This window comes from Pristiophorus japonicus, chromosome 10, assembly GCF_044704955.1.
Source record: "Pristiophorus japonicus isolate sPriJap1 chromosome 10, sPriJap1.hap1, whole genome shotgun sequence".
Classification (NCBI taxonomy): Eukaryota; Metazoa; Chordata; class Chondrichthyes; family Pristiophoridae; genus Pristiophorus; species Pristiophorus japonicus.
Window position 1 is genome coordinate 60,094,441 of NC_091986.1, and position 15,386 is coordinate 60,109,826.

The following is a 15,386-nucleotide window of genomic DNA, read 5'->3' on the forward strand; positions in this document are numbered from 1 at the left end:
CCACACTAAAATGAGTTCTAAGGTGACTGATGAGACTAATGCGGGATCTACAGTCTCTGTCACAGGTGGGTCAATGGTGCTTGGTGGGACAGGTGGTTGGAGTTCTTGGCTTGTCATACGCTTCTTCCGCTGTTTGTACTTGGCTTCCATGTGCCCTCGGTAAAGTGACTCTAAGTGTTCGGTGCCTTCTCGGATGCTTCCCTTCCACTTTGAGTCGTCTTGGGCCAGGGATTCCCAAGAGATGGAGGGGATGTGCGAAAACCCGGAACTTGCGATCTGTCAAAGTATGAAGATCTACCAAACCAAAAGTAAAATCATTTTCGTTGTCCTGCAAATCCCCACGAAAGTCTTACAGCTGATAAAAGCAGGAATGGGGTCTTCTTTCACCAATGTAAGAGTTAATATAAATCTTAAATTAAAAATTTTAAAATTAAAAAATGATGCACAAGCATCTAAAATTATTTTTGCAAATTTTGGCCCGGATTAAAATCTTTAAAATTACTTTTCAAAATTAAAAAAAAATTGTATTTGATGTATTGAAAGGACTTTTAATTATATTTGAAAATGAGAACATTTATTTTTATTAGAATTATGTAAATAATTTTATTATTTGGGGATTCCATTGGTTGTCATTAGCAGATTCCATTCGGAAATGACAGCAATGGAATTCTCCTTTCTGATTGAACAACTTGGCCCACGTGATCCCAGGGATGCTTCCAAACTGCCTGCATCCCTGGCATCCATGGGGCTTTATGCAGGCATAAGTCTGCAGGCCCAGGACCTGAAGTCTCCACAGTTCGTATATTTTAAGCAGGTTGTAGGCGCACTCTGAAGGTACGCCTCCAATAGCATTTTTGGGCCATTGAAATGACCCTGCGTCCAGAAACTTGGCAGAGAGCAGAAATCCTGGCACACTAAAGATTCATTCCAATTTCTCTATTTTATCCCAATCTCATTAATATGCTGTATATTACTTTACCATGTGAGTGGTGAAAATGTAATCCTGTAGTTCTGGGTTTATTTTCAATTGTGCTTCTCATTATTTATCGAGCTATTACTATCATCATCATCATACGCAGTCCCTCGGAATCGAGGAAGACTTGCTTCCACTCTTAAATTGAGTTCTTTGGTGGCTGAACAGTTCAATACGAGAGCCACAGACTCTGTCACAGATGGGACAGATGAGGGAAGGGGTGGGTTTGCCGCACGCTCCTTCCGCTGCCTGTGCTTGATTTCTGCACGCTCTCGGCGATGAGACTCGGGGCGGTCTTTGGCCATGGACTCCGAGTCAGTGGGGATGTCGCACTTTATCAGGGAGGCTTTGAGGGTGTCCTTGTAACGTTTCCGCTGCCCACCTTTGGCTCGTTTGCTTCTCATTATTTATCTAGCTATTACTATACAGATCAGTAATTAATACCTAATTTCTCCTTTAGGTATTGAATTTCATACCAGCACTGATTTGACTACTGGGATTGGGCTATCAATCGCCACTGGTTCATCCACTATCCTGGGAGAGTCTACCAGCACTGGACTATTCACCAGTGCTGGATTGTCCACCACCATTCAATCATCTCAATCATCGACTACCTTTGGACCATCTATCAGCATTGCACCATCCAGCAGTCCTGGCCCATCAATCACCATTGTGCTATCCACCAGTGAGGGACAGTCTACCATTATGCAGTCATCGATTAGCTTTGAATCATCCAACGGCACCAAATCATCTATGGAAAATACTGAAATACCAATCAACAAAACCAAATCATACACAACAACAAATTATTTGAACAGCACAAGTGCCATTGTCCATACCATTGCTGACAAAGGTAAATATTACTTTCTGGGTGTAAGTAAGAATATTATTTAGCTTCACATGATTTTTGCTTAACTTTAGTAAATGAAACCAGGAGGCACAGTGATACTCTCCTTCAGTCCAATAAATGTAGGGCAGTAACTGTTAGTTAAAGACAGACCTCCTTCAGATGAAGCTGATAGATGGAATTATTTATTGTCCACATATTGAAATCTTGGAACTTAGAAACAGTGGAATCAGTCTGAAGGTAACAGAGAAGATCTTTATTTTGTATAGTTTGTGATTTGCATCTGCTAGGGAATAGATATTCTGGAATGTGAAGATAATCAAAAAATATGTGATTGCGTTCCTTTAAAAAAAAATATATATTTTGAGAAGCATTGTAGCCGATAAATTATTTCTCCATGACATACTACTTTTTATCTTTTAGACTATTTACATAATTTCCAGTACTCATTGCCATACCTGTAGTGGAAATCTGGGAGCTTACTGTTACACAAGACGGGTTATTTTTAACTTTCCATACTTTTAATTGATTTAAGTTTTATATTAATTCTATCAAGTGCTTAAATGTGTATCAGAGTTGCTGCAGACTCCTATCAATTTTGATTCAACATTTTACTAGTTGAAGTGAAGTTGTGCCTGCACAAATCTTTTTTCATTACTATGCAGATGAGACAAAACTTGGAACAGTGATGAAATATAGTCACAGACTTCAAGAGGACAGAGACAGGCTGGTGGAATGGGCAGAAACATGGCAGAAAAGTGTTGCAGTGATACATTTTGGTAGGAGGAATGAGGAGAGATCATGCGCACTAAATGGTTCAATTTTGAAGAGGGTGCAAGATTAGAGAGACCTGGGAGTGTTTGTGCACCAATCTTTGAAGGTGGCAGAAGAGGTTAAAAGAGCAGTTAAACATATGGGATACTGGGCTTTATAGCTAGAGGCATAGAGTGCAAAAGCCAGGGAGTTATGTTAAACTTATATAGAACACCAGTTGGCCCCAGCTGGAGTATTGTGCCCAATTCTGGGTACCACACTTTAGGAAGAACGTGAAGGCTTTGGAGAAGGTACGGAAGAGAATTACTAGAATGGTTCCAGGAATGAAGGATTACAGTTATGTGGATAGACAGGAGAAGCTGGAATTGTTCTCCTTAGAGCAGATAACACAAAGAGGAGATTTGATAAAGGTGTTTAAAAACACGAAGTGTTTAGATAAAGTAAATAAAGAGGAACTATTTCCAATGGCTGAAGGATCAATAACAAGAGGGCACAGATTTAAGATGATTGGCAAAAGTACCACAGACTTTTTACGCATGAGTGGTTAGGATTTGGAATGCACTGCCTGATAGGGTAATGGATACAAATTCAATAGTAACCTTCAAAAGAGAATCAGATAAAAGCTTGAAGGAGAAAAAACTGCAGGGATATAGGGAAAGAGCAGGAGAGTGAGACTAACTGGATTGCTCTTTGATGGTGCCGTAGATTCAATGGGCCAAATAGTCTCCTTCTGTGCTGTACTATTCTAGGATTCTATTGTGTGCACTGATGATGGGATGGAATAATTCTTGGTCCCGTTTTCTTAGTTTTCAATTCATCCATTCTTGATTTGAATGCAGAGAACACTGGGGGTGAAATTGGTCTTTGTCAATATCACAAAATGGGCGATAGCGAATCGGCAGCCTGCTTTATACCTGGCCCAATTTTATTTTCCATTGATTATGCCGTAGACCAATTTCTTAACCTGCTGACAGACACCACAGATGCCCTGTAGAGGATGGCACATTGGATCAGATGCCGGATTTAAGCAAGTCTCTGCTCAAAAACCTGAGACAACTTTGAGGGCAGCTATCAGTGATGTAATGGCGAGTGACGTTCCTTCACCGCTGACCACGAAATCTGAGCCATATTTATTAAAAGAATAGGTGCAATAACTTTATTTTTATGCCTGCTCAGGAGCATTTATTAAAATTTAAAGCCAACTGCCCCCACCTGCCCTGGCAATTAGAATGACCATTCCTACCATACGATTTTCCTCGATAAATCCCAAAGCATAAATCACACCTGATTGGAGGTTTTGCATCCTATTGACTATTCCCTTCTGGCTTAACCTATATATAGATGCAGACTAGTTCAATTTTACTGAAAACTTGTACTTTACTAATGGTATTTTTTACGAATTGGCACTGCTGCAATATTGGTCCATGCGATGGGATGCCTATTGGGAATTTGAGCACATAGATCAGCGGGCCCAAAGTAATGGATGGAAAATCACAAGGAGCTTTTAAAAAATTTGCTCAGGAGATGTGGATGATGCTGTCTAGTTCACATTTCTGGCTCTTCCGTACTCATCCTGAGAAGGAGATGGTTGGCCTTCTCCTTGAACCACAGCAGTCCTTGTGCCCGAATGTCTGAAAGGCACTCCTGCCACGTGAAGCTCTGCTCGGAGATCATGAATTTATAAAATCTGCCCTATTGGTATGGTGGATACTGAAAATGAAAGCACTGAGTGACTATAAGTCATCATAGGCAGTCCCTTGAACGAGGATGACTTGCTTCCACATGAGTTCACAGATGTTTCGATGAAGGACCTGATATTCCAGTCTTGAACTCCAATTGAGGGGGTGGAAGATGCCTGTGCGTGGATTTCTTTAATGTGTGGTAATCATTGCACACCAGCCACCACAAAATGGGCGATGTGACTATAAGTAATGCAAGCCTGGCTCATCAATGACGTATTTTCCCCCAAACACTTAGGGGAGAATTTTTCGGTGAGTCAGCAGCCAGGTTTGGTAGCAGTCCAGGTGGGAATTTTTTTTTTGACAGTGGGTGAAGAACCCACTGTCAACCATCTGCCACGCTACTTTCCCAGATGTCAGATCTGTCAACGTTGAACAGACCTGACACGCAGCGGCTGGGGAGGCAATTTAGGTCATTATGATCTTGTTAGTAGCCTATTAAAAATAATTTTGAGCTGAACGTACCATTCTACAAGGTTGTCCACAGGGTTTACATGCTCGGAGATTATGTCCGGTAAGGATGTCAGGAGTAGTGTGACCATTAATTAATTTATTTACTTGACAGCTGCAATTGTGTTATAAAAGCTCCCATCTCACAGCTCTTCATTTTCCAACATCAAAAACTGTTGCTTACTGCATTTGGAAGACAGATTGAGCTTTATGCAGGTTGCAAGTGTTTGGAGCAATCTCTCTATCCAATGTCACCTCATTGGAACATCCTTTCTCACCATTGACTGTTCATCGGCTTTCTATTACATCAGCATCGGTGCCCTTGAAATTATCTCACCTTGGTTCTCAGAATCCCACCACGATCATCACCAACACCAGCAGCACCAGACACACCAGCAGCACCAACAACAACAGCAACCTTCTCCGCAATCAACATATGATACACAGGATACAGGGCATCAGCACCCAACCACATTACTGCCCGAGAGGCCAGCGATAGCCTCACCAAGGCCACATTTACTTCACTTGGCGCTGTACACACTGGCTTCAACATGATGCACCAGGTTAGCACCACCCCACATCAACACCATAAAGCATTCCTACAATGCCCAAGCCATTCCTTTCACATTGATCATATTGCGGGGGATGGAGCGGGGGGGCGGGGCGGGGCGGGAGGTTACTGTTATGTCTCACCATTCATTGCAACTCACTAAGCCACTTCCAAAGGTGCACACAAATCTGTCCACGAAGGCAAAGTGTTGAAAATAAAGATTTAAATGTTTGACAGCACATTAACAGAAACTTTACATGATCATTGGCTAAAACACCCAAGTGTCTACCCTTGTGTGGTGTTAGTTGGTATGATTGCACTAGGATGAGGGTGAGTATGAGGGATGGCTAGTGGGATGGGGATGTGATAATGTAGATAGAGAGGGATGGGTGAATGTGCAAGATAAGTTGGTGTGAGTAAGGATGTGCAGAAGTAGGGTAGGAAAGGCAGAGTGATGAGGATGGTATGAGATTGAGTGTGGCTTTGTAGTAACATTTTGTGACCTACAGAGACTATTGAAAGGTTTGCACCACTGCAGCCTGGTCCTCCTGATGACATCCCTGCTCGTGTCCTCCTGTGCAATGTGCAACCAGGCTGTGTTGATCTCCTAGGCAGGTCTCTTCCACCCATTGGAAGGGAAGAGAACCTCCCTGCGTGTTGTGACTCCCTCCATTAGCATATATAGAGTCATGGGAAAGCCTGGGGACAGCTGTGCACCTCTGTGCAGTCATTGCCAGTATTTGCAGTACCTCAGTGTTTGTATGATGCTGACAGCACAACTGCCAAAATAAATTTGGACATGATCTCTTTAAGGAAACCGGCTGATTACGTATCATCAAATGACATCATCAGACCCACTTCCTTTAATTGGTTGGCAAACACAATGGGTGCGCTTAACAAGCCCAATTAGGGGGAAATCATTTTGTAGAGTGGGCCGCCAACAACGCTAGCTGCAACGAACCCACCGAGGTAGGGGAAAACGTGGGCTTAATTCCTGTATCTTTTCTTATCCATAAAGCCCATCAGTCCTGAATTTATACCGGGTTCATCTGATCTCCTGCCGTAACTTGTCTGTGACATTGAAATTCACCACTGTTAGATTTGATATGAAAGGTTAATTTTTCAAGTCTGCGCAGTGCCCACTCGAATTTCCAATTTGTGCTAATACTCGCTAAAGCTTCATTCAGCATTGCGGACTGCAAAATTAACCCCGATGTTTGGGATCTTATATCATTTTGTTACTGTGTATTTTGCAGAGCCTGAAGACACTGTTTCTGTGGCAGTGGTGGTAACTGTGATCCTGATCTTGGTGATCTGTACTGCTGTATTATCTTATCTTATCAGATACTGGCAGGTCAGGAAGAAACTGTAAGTATTGTTTTGTCGATCTTTAAATTATTGCAATTTAAATTTGAATCAATATGTTTACAAACTTTTGGCAGAAAGCAAAATACTGCAGACGCTGTATATCTGAAATAAAAGCAGAAAATGTTGTAAACACTCAGCAGGTCAGGCAGCATCTGTGGTGAGAAAAATAGAGTGGGAGAAATTCACTATCGCCCCGTTTGGGGCGTTAATTTTTCAAAGTTTGAAAAGTTAGTACCAAGCGCTAACGATTTCAAACTTTTAAAAAAATTGCCGTTTACGCTCCAAGATTTAGTGGAGCACTTAATCAAGCACTCCACTTCTTTCTTGGAGCGCTAATGGCAGCAGACAGGGCAGATACCTCAGAAGCGCTGCACACTAGGCTGTGCAGTGCTGCCACATTCAAAGGGCCCTTCACTCCCTTAAAAGGAAGGGCCATCGCTGCAGGCTCTGCAATTTAAAAGTCATCTTCCTGGACCACCCGCACGATCAGCCCAGTTCTCAAACAGAGTGCCGGGCTGAACGATTATGGGCAGGAACCCATGAAAGAAACTCCAAGAAGAAAGGTAAGGTTTTTTTTCACTTACCTTGGCCACCTCACCTTTAATCATCGCCCTATAGCAGCGGGCCACCCGATCCACGCCTCCTGCAGCTGTCAGTGCTGTCCCCCTAAGTGAATTTTGGATCTGGGGGGGTTACTGAAGCAATGCGCATGGTGATAACATCACGGTCTCTGGGCGCAGGAGATCGGGGCGCACGCTGTTGGCAGGAGTCGACGTCAGCGCCGCACTTGGTCGCAATGGCATTTACGCCGCGTTAGCGCCCCTCCGGGGCAGCACGGGCCAGCCCACACTGCGATATGTGTGTGCACTAGGTCCGTGCAACAGAACTTGTCTCCAGTCATCCTGGTTAACCCTTGTCATTGGATAAAGGCCTACCTAGCTCTGTCAAGCCCGTGTGGTGGCTGATGTGCAACCGTCACCACACGTTAAAAAAATCCACGCACAGGCATCTTCCACCCCTTCAACTGGAGTTCAGGACTGGAATATCGGGTCCTTCATTGAAACATCTGTGAACTCGTGTGGAAGCAAGTCATCCTCGTTCGAGGGACTGCCTATGATGAAGATGAACAGATATCAGTGGGCAGTCAATCACCAGAGATAGAGAAATCAAGAGGAAGACAAGAGTCAGAGATGGACCACGTGTAGGTAAGGGAGGATTAGAAATTAGAAGCAAAATTAATTAAATTCTCTGGCTCAGGGTGAGAACAGGAAGTAAAACCGACACAGTCATGTATGTATATGAAGAACTCAGAGGGAACCTGAGTAGGATTGGAACGAAGAAAGCTCAACATTTCCTACAAAAAGATGAAAGGCCATCGACCCGAAACATTATCCCAATCTGTATTTGGACTTTCAAAAGGCTTTTGACAAGGTCCCACACAAGAGATTAGTGTGCAAAATTAAGGCACATGGTATTTGGGGTAATGTATTGACGTGGATAGAGAACTGGTTGGCAGACAGGAAGCAAAGAGTGGGAATAAACAGGTCTTTTTCAGAATGGCAGGCAGTGACTAGTGTGGTACCACAGGGTTCAGTGCTGGGACCCCAGCTCTTTACAATATACATTAATGATTTAGACGAAGGAATTGAATTTAATATCTCCAAGTTTGCAGATGATACTAAGCTGGGTAGCAGTGCGAGCTGCGACGAGGATGTTAAGAGGCTGCAGGGGGACTTGGACAGGTTAGGTAAATGGGCAAATGCATGGCAGATGCGGGATAATGTGGATAAATGTGAGGTTATCCACTTTGGTGACAAAAACAGGAAGGCAGATTATTATCTGAATGGTGACAGATTAGTAAAAGGGGAGGTGCAACGAGACCTGGGTGTCATGGTACATCAGTCATTGAAGGTAGGCATGCAGGTACAGCAGGCAGTAAAGAAAGCAAATGGTATGTTGGCCTTCATAGCGAGGAGATTTGAGTATAGGAGCAGTGAGGTCTTGCTGCAGTTGTACAGGGCCTTGGTGAGACCACACCTTGAGTATTGTGTGCAGTTTTGGTCTCCTAATCTGAGGAAGGATGAGCTTGCTATTGAGGGAGTGCAGCAAAGGTTCACCAGACTTATTCCCAGGATGGCAGGTCTGACATGAGAAAAGACTGGATCAGCTAGGCTTATACTCACTGGAATTTAGAAGAATGAGAGAGGATCTCATAGAAATGTGTAAAATTCTGACGGGACTGGACAGGTTAGATGCAGGAAGAATGTTCTCGATGTTGGGGAAGTCCAGAACAAGGGGACACAGTCTAAGGATAAGGGGTAAGCCATATAGGACTGTGATGAGGAGAAACTTTTTCACCCAGAGAGTTGTGAACCTGTGGAATTCTCTGCCACAGAAAATTGTTGAGTCCAGTTCGTTGGACATATTCAAAAGGTAGTTAGATGTGGTCCTTACGGTTAAAGGGATCGAGGGTATGGAGAGAAGGCAGGAGTGGGGTACTGAGGTTGAATGATCAAGCTTGATCATATTGAACGGTTGTGCAGGCTCAAAGGACCAAATGGCCTGCTCCTGCATCTATTTTCTATGGCCCCAAGTTTCGTGCCGCGATGAAAACGGCGCACCTCCGAGCTGGGCGCCTGTTTTTCGCGCCGAAAACTGCGCCTAAAAAAAAATCCGATATTCTCGAGCTCCTTGGAGCTCGATGTCTGCTTGGCGCGGCGCGCTCTTTGCAGCAGGGGGCGGAGCCTAACACTCGCGCCGATTTTAAGCAGCAGGGGGCGGGTACAATTTAAATTAGCCTTCGTGGCGCCGGCAACCCTGCGCGTGCGCGTTGGAGCGTGCGCAGTCTCACACAAACATTGGCACTCGGCCATTTTTTAAAATACTGCAGAAAAAGTGAAGATTTGTTTCTTGGACCCCTGCAAAGGCTTGTAATTTAATTTTTTTTGATATTTCTGTGTGTGAGGGAGTGCTTTTAGCAGCACTGCTGAATAAATCACCTGCTGAAATCAGTGAGTTCAGCTTTTCACTGCTAAACTTGCAGAACCGGTGCTGCATTGGTACAGGCAAATTAAGGACTGTGTGTTTGGAGAAATAAGAGTGCCAATTCAACTTTGCAATAATACGTGGTGATGCAGCACCCATTCTGCAAATTTAAATATAAAACTGTCGATGTGGCTGCCTCTTCCTGTCCAAATGGCCTCAGTCCCCCTCACAGCTCGAAGGCTGCTGCTGTATCTTCGGCTGCCGGCCAGCCACTGACGCCGCTGATATCCTATGGCCGAATGGCCTCACGTCTGTCCGCTGCTGATTCTTTGGCTGCCAGCCAGCCACTGACGCCGCCCCTAAAGCGTGGCCGAATGGCCTCAAGAACCTTAATGAGGCTGCGTGTGTCCTGCGTTGATTCTTCGGCTGCCGGCCAGCCACTGACGCCGCTGCTATCTCATGGCCGAATGGCCTCAGGTCCATCCGGTGTTGCTTCTTCGCGGCCAGCCATGAAGAGAATGAAGGCCTGCCTCAAGCACTGCAGCTCAGCTCGAAGCTTGCTGTCGCTGCCGTCGAGACACTGACGCCACACCCCTGCCTGTCTCCAACATGAAAGGCCTGCCTGAAGCACTTTCACACAGGTAGGAACATGGTTTATTTAATCTTTTCTTTGCTTATAAATTTTTATTCAGCTTGGATTTATTTGTATAATATTTGTATAAGTATAACTAAGGATTGATTGTAGAATTTAATGACTTCCCTTCCCCCCCCCTCTCCCCCCCCCCCCCCACCTCGTTCCCTACGCCTAATTTGTAACCTACGCCTGATTTTCTGAAGTGTAGACAAGGTTTTTTCGAAGGTACAAAAATCTTCACTTATCCATTCTAAGTTAGTTTCGAGTAAGTTTTCACTCACGAAACTTTGAAATCAGGCGTAAGTGGCCGGACACGCCCCCTTTTGAAAAAAAAATTCTGTTCCAAAGTGAAACTGTTCTACCTGACTAGAACTGGAGCAAACTAAATGTGGATAATTCCGATTTCTAAGATACTCCGTTCTACACCAGTTGCTCCTAAATATCAGGAGCAAATCATGTGGAAACTTGGGGCCTATGTTTCTATGTTTCCTCTCCCCACAGTTGCTGCCTGACCTGCTGAATGTTTCCAGCAATTTCTGGTTTTATTACAGCCTCATTGCAGGCTACAGAGCAATGTATATTAATTTGAAAAAGTACAGTATGAATGTCATTCAGCACAGTCCCCTGTACTATTGTGCAGAATCACTCAAGTTCTGATTTGTGTACATTTTTGAGCCATACAAATGAGGATATTTCTCATTATAGGTTGAGCTTTCACTGCAGTTATGAAGTTGGCAAATGGTCTATTGCACATGAAAACAAGCTGAGCACTTCGATTGATATATAAAGAATTTATACAGCGCCCTTCATGTCCTCAGAATGTCCCAAAACCATTCATGGAATTCAGCCAATGAAGTACTTTCAAAATATATTCACTGCTGTAATGTAGGGAAATATGACCACCAATCTGCACACAGATAAATGACCAAATAATCTGTTTTAGTGTTGTTGGATGAGGGATACACATTGGACAGGACAGCTGTTAAACTGTATGGGCAACTCCAGCTGAAATTAAGAATCTGTGATAATTGTCTTTTTAGAGGTACAGTATGAATACTTAAAAGCTTAGTCCTAGTTATTCAAAATATTACTGGAAATGTTTTTGATAAATACAACATAAAATATGAAGACAGTACAATATTTGAACAAAAGACACCAAGTCCAGCTCAGTTGGTAGCACTCTGAGTCAGAATGTTGTGAGTTTAAGCCCCGCTCAGGAACTTAAGTCCATGGTCTAGGTTGACGCTCCAATACGGTGCTGAGGGAGAGCTGCTTTTTAGATCAGATAAGGTGTTAATCTGAGAACCTCCATGTTCCTAAGGACAGAAAATATCCCATGGCACTCTGGAAAGAAAAGCAGGGAGTTCTCCTTGCATCCTGGGCACTATTCCTCCTTTCAACATCACTCCCAAAAAATAGATAAACTGGCTGTTTATTTAATTTTCTGGGCCTCGACAACATCCCGGCTGTCATGCTAAAGACTTGTGCTCCAGAACTAGTCATGCCTCTATAATGGAAAGATTTCCTTTGATCATTATTTCTATTAAAACCATGACCCCGTGTGCACAGAGCAGGAGTATCTACTAAACGGAAAGGCTTGCTAAACAGAGTGGCAATGGGAATTTAGAGAGAGTGGGAATTCAGTGAGGAGGTGCTAAGTCATTTAAACCAAAGGGCAACAGTAAATATATAAATATTCAGATTAATTAGTTAGATCTAAAAAGATTTTTTAAGCAAAATGCTTTAACAACTGAGATTCGTTGTCTGCAATTCCTGTGCCAAGTGGGAATTCCGGGATCCATGTGGCCTGGATAACAATGTGTGCAGGACGAGCCTCCAGCTTTTCAAACTCGAGCTCAGGGTTTCTGAGCTTGAGGAGCAGCTGGAATCATTGCAGGACATACGGAAGGCTGAGCATTTCCTGGAGTGCACATTCCAGGTGGTGGTCACCTTACAGCTACAAAGAGTTCATGAGAATTTTTAAATCGAGACATTGTTTAACCGGGAGCCAATGTAGGTCAGCGAGCACAGGGGTGATGGGTGAATGGGACTTGGTGCTAGTTAGGACATGGGCAGTCATGTTTTGGATGATCTCAAGTTTACATAGGGTAGTGTGGGAGGCCGGTGAGGAGTGCGTTGGAATAGTCACGTCTAGAGGTAACAAAGGCATAGATGACAGTTTCAGCAGTGGATGAGCTGAGGCTGGTGAGGAGACGGACGATGTTACGGAGGTGGAAATAGGCAGTCTTAGTTATGGAGTGTATATGTGGTCAGAAGCTCATTTCAGGGCCAAATATTACTGTAAGGTTTTGAACAGTTTGGTTTAGCCTCAGACAGAAGCTAGGGACAGGAATAGAATTGGTGGCTAGGGAACAGAGTTTGTGGCGGGGACCGAAGATATTGGCTTCGGTCTCCCAATATTTAATTGGAGAAAATTTCTGCTCCTCCAGTACTGGATGTCGGACAAGCAATCTGACAATTTAGAGACCGTGGAGGGGTTAAGGGAAGTGGTGGTGAGGCAGAGCTGGGTGTCGTCAGCGTACATGTGGAAACTGACGCCGTGTTTTCTGATGATGTCGTCAAGAAGCAGCATATGGATGAGAAATAGGAGGGGGCCAAGGATAGATCCTTGGGGGACACCAAAGGTAAAAATGCAGGAATGGGAAGAGAAGCAATTGCAGGTGATTCTCTGGCTACAATTAGATTGATAAGAATGGAACCAGGCGAGTGCAATCCCACCCAGCTGCGGTGGAGAGGTGTTGGAGGAGGATGGAGTGGTCAACCATGTCAAAGGCTACAGACAGATCGAGAAGTACAAGGAAGGATAGTTTTCCTTTATCACAGTCACAAATGATGCCATTTGTGACTTTGATGAGAGACTTCTCGGTAGGCAGGCATGGAAACCTGATTGGAGGGATTCAAACATGGGCTTCAGGAAAGATGGGCACGGATTTGGAAGGCCACAACATGTTCAAGGGCTTTGGAGAGGAAATGGAGGTTGGAGATGGGGCGGTAGTTTGCAAGGATGGAGGGCTCAAAGGTTGTATTTTTGAGGAGAGGGGTGATGATAGCAGATTTGAGGGAGAGTAGGACAGTACCTGAGGAGAGAGAAGCGTTAACAATCTCAGCTCCAAAAAAGGAAGTTGCATGGTCAGCAGTTTAGTGGGAATATGGTCAAAGGAGCAGGAAGTGGGTCTCATGGGTAAGGTGAGCATGGAGAGATCATGAGGGGAGACCGGAGAGAAACTGGAGAAAGATGCGAGTTCAGGGCTAGGGCCAGGGGGAAGCTTAGAGGAAACTTTGACTAATGGGCTAGGGGAAGGAAGAGATGTGGCAAAGGCAGCTCAATCTTCGAGACAAAGAAGTCCATGAGATCCTTACACTTGTTGTCGGAGGTGAGTGTGGAGGAGACATGGGATAGTGGTTTAAAGAGATGGTTAGCAGTAGCGAATAGAATCTGGAAGATAATCTCTGCATTCCAGAATGATTCTGGAGTATTGGGCAGCGTTGGCCGATGAGTGCAGGACCTGATAATGCTTTATGTGGTCAGATCTGGTGGTGAGTGGCTAAACCAGTTGTCTGCCAAATTCGTTCCTTGGACTTGAACATACGAATAGACATGTAAAGATCATCAGGTGCATCAATCTTGTCCCACACAATTGTGATACCTTCTGTATCACAACTTATACACTCCACCCTACCCGAAAGCATGTGATTTCCTGGGAGAGGCAAAAAAAGATAAACAATCCAGGCCAAATTGGGAAAATAAATCTGGGAAATTCCTCTCCAACCCATCTAGGTGATCGAAACTAAACTAGTCCAGGAGATCACTCTAGCCTTTAAATTCCCTGCAGTACCTACCTTCTGTAAGAGTTAATCTCCACCGCAGCCAGAAACAATCCAGCTTTCGCTTGAAGGAATTCAGTGAGTCTACTTCCACCACATGAGAGGGCAGCTTCTTCCAGAGGTCTACTATTCTCTGGGGAAAGAACCACCTCCTGACATCTAACCTAGATCTAGCCTTATACAACTTAAATTTGTGCCTAACCTATTTAATTGAAATAAATGGTCAGCTGGAACACTGTCGATTCCCTTCATTATCTTACAAAACCTCAATCATATCCCCCCCTAAGTCTACACTGCTCTAAGGTAAAGTGTCCCAACTCTTTTAACCTATCTTGATAACTAAGGTGCTTTAGACTTGGAATTAGTCTAGTGGCCCTCTTCTGCACCCTTTCCAGAGCCTCAATATCACCCAGCATGTGAGGAGACCAAAACTGGACACAGTATTCCAAGGACAAAACAGTACACCTTGTCTTATACTCAATTGTCTTATAGATATACCCCAACACCCTATTTTCTCTAGCTATCGCTGCACGGCATTGCTCGTGTACCTTTAAGGATGTATGCACTAGAATGCCCAAATCTCTTTCTATCTCTACCATCTTTAATGCCTTTCCCTGGAGGGTGTATGAATGTTGAGCATTTGCCCTGCCCACATGCCTAACACTGCATTATCTAAGTTATACATCATTTTTCAGTCATGAGCCTGGTCTCTTAACACATTAAGATTTGCCTGAGCCTCTTCTATAGTTCTAGCACTCACACAGATCTTGGTATCTGCAAATTTGCAAATTGTGCCGCCAACCCTGGAATCCAGATCATTAATAAAAATAGTAGAAAGCAACGATCCCAACACTGATCCCTGCAGGACACCACTGGAGATCGGTCACCAAATGGATCTAAGTCCATTTATAACTACTCTTTGCCTGCGTCCTGTGAGCCAATTCTGTATCCAGCTCAATATATTGCCACTAATACCAGAGGCTCCGATCTTATAGAGAAACCTCTTGTGCGATACCTTTTTTGGAAATCTAAGTAGACAATGTCTACTCATTCACCAACTTTGTAACTTTTTCAGAAAATACAATTAGATTTGTGAGACATGACCTCTTTTTTTATGAAGCCATGTTGGGTGTCCCTAATATGTCCCTCCGTATCCAAGAATTCACATATTGCAACCCTTATGAGTCTTTCAAGCATTTTCCCTATTACTGATGTTAAAC

General features: G+C 43.9%; 1 protein-coding gene across 1 annotated transcript in view; it reads left to right on the forward strand.

Annotated features, from left to right (window-relative positions):
* LOC139274592 (T-cell surface protein tactile-like) overlaps nt 1–15,386 on the forward strand; it is a 172,333-nt gene that overhangs the window by 153,776 nt on the left and 3,171 nt on the right. Inside the window, exons 11-12 of the mRNA XM_070891272.1 lie at nt 1,434–1,826; nt 6,590–6,701. Coding sequence (XP_070747373.1) covers nt 1,434–1,826; nt 6,590–6,701 — 505 coding nt within the window. The remainder of the gene's footprint in view (nt 1–1,433; nt 1,827–6,589; nt 6,702–15,386) is intronic.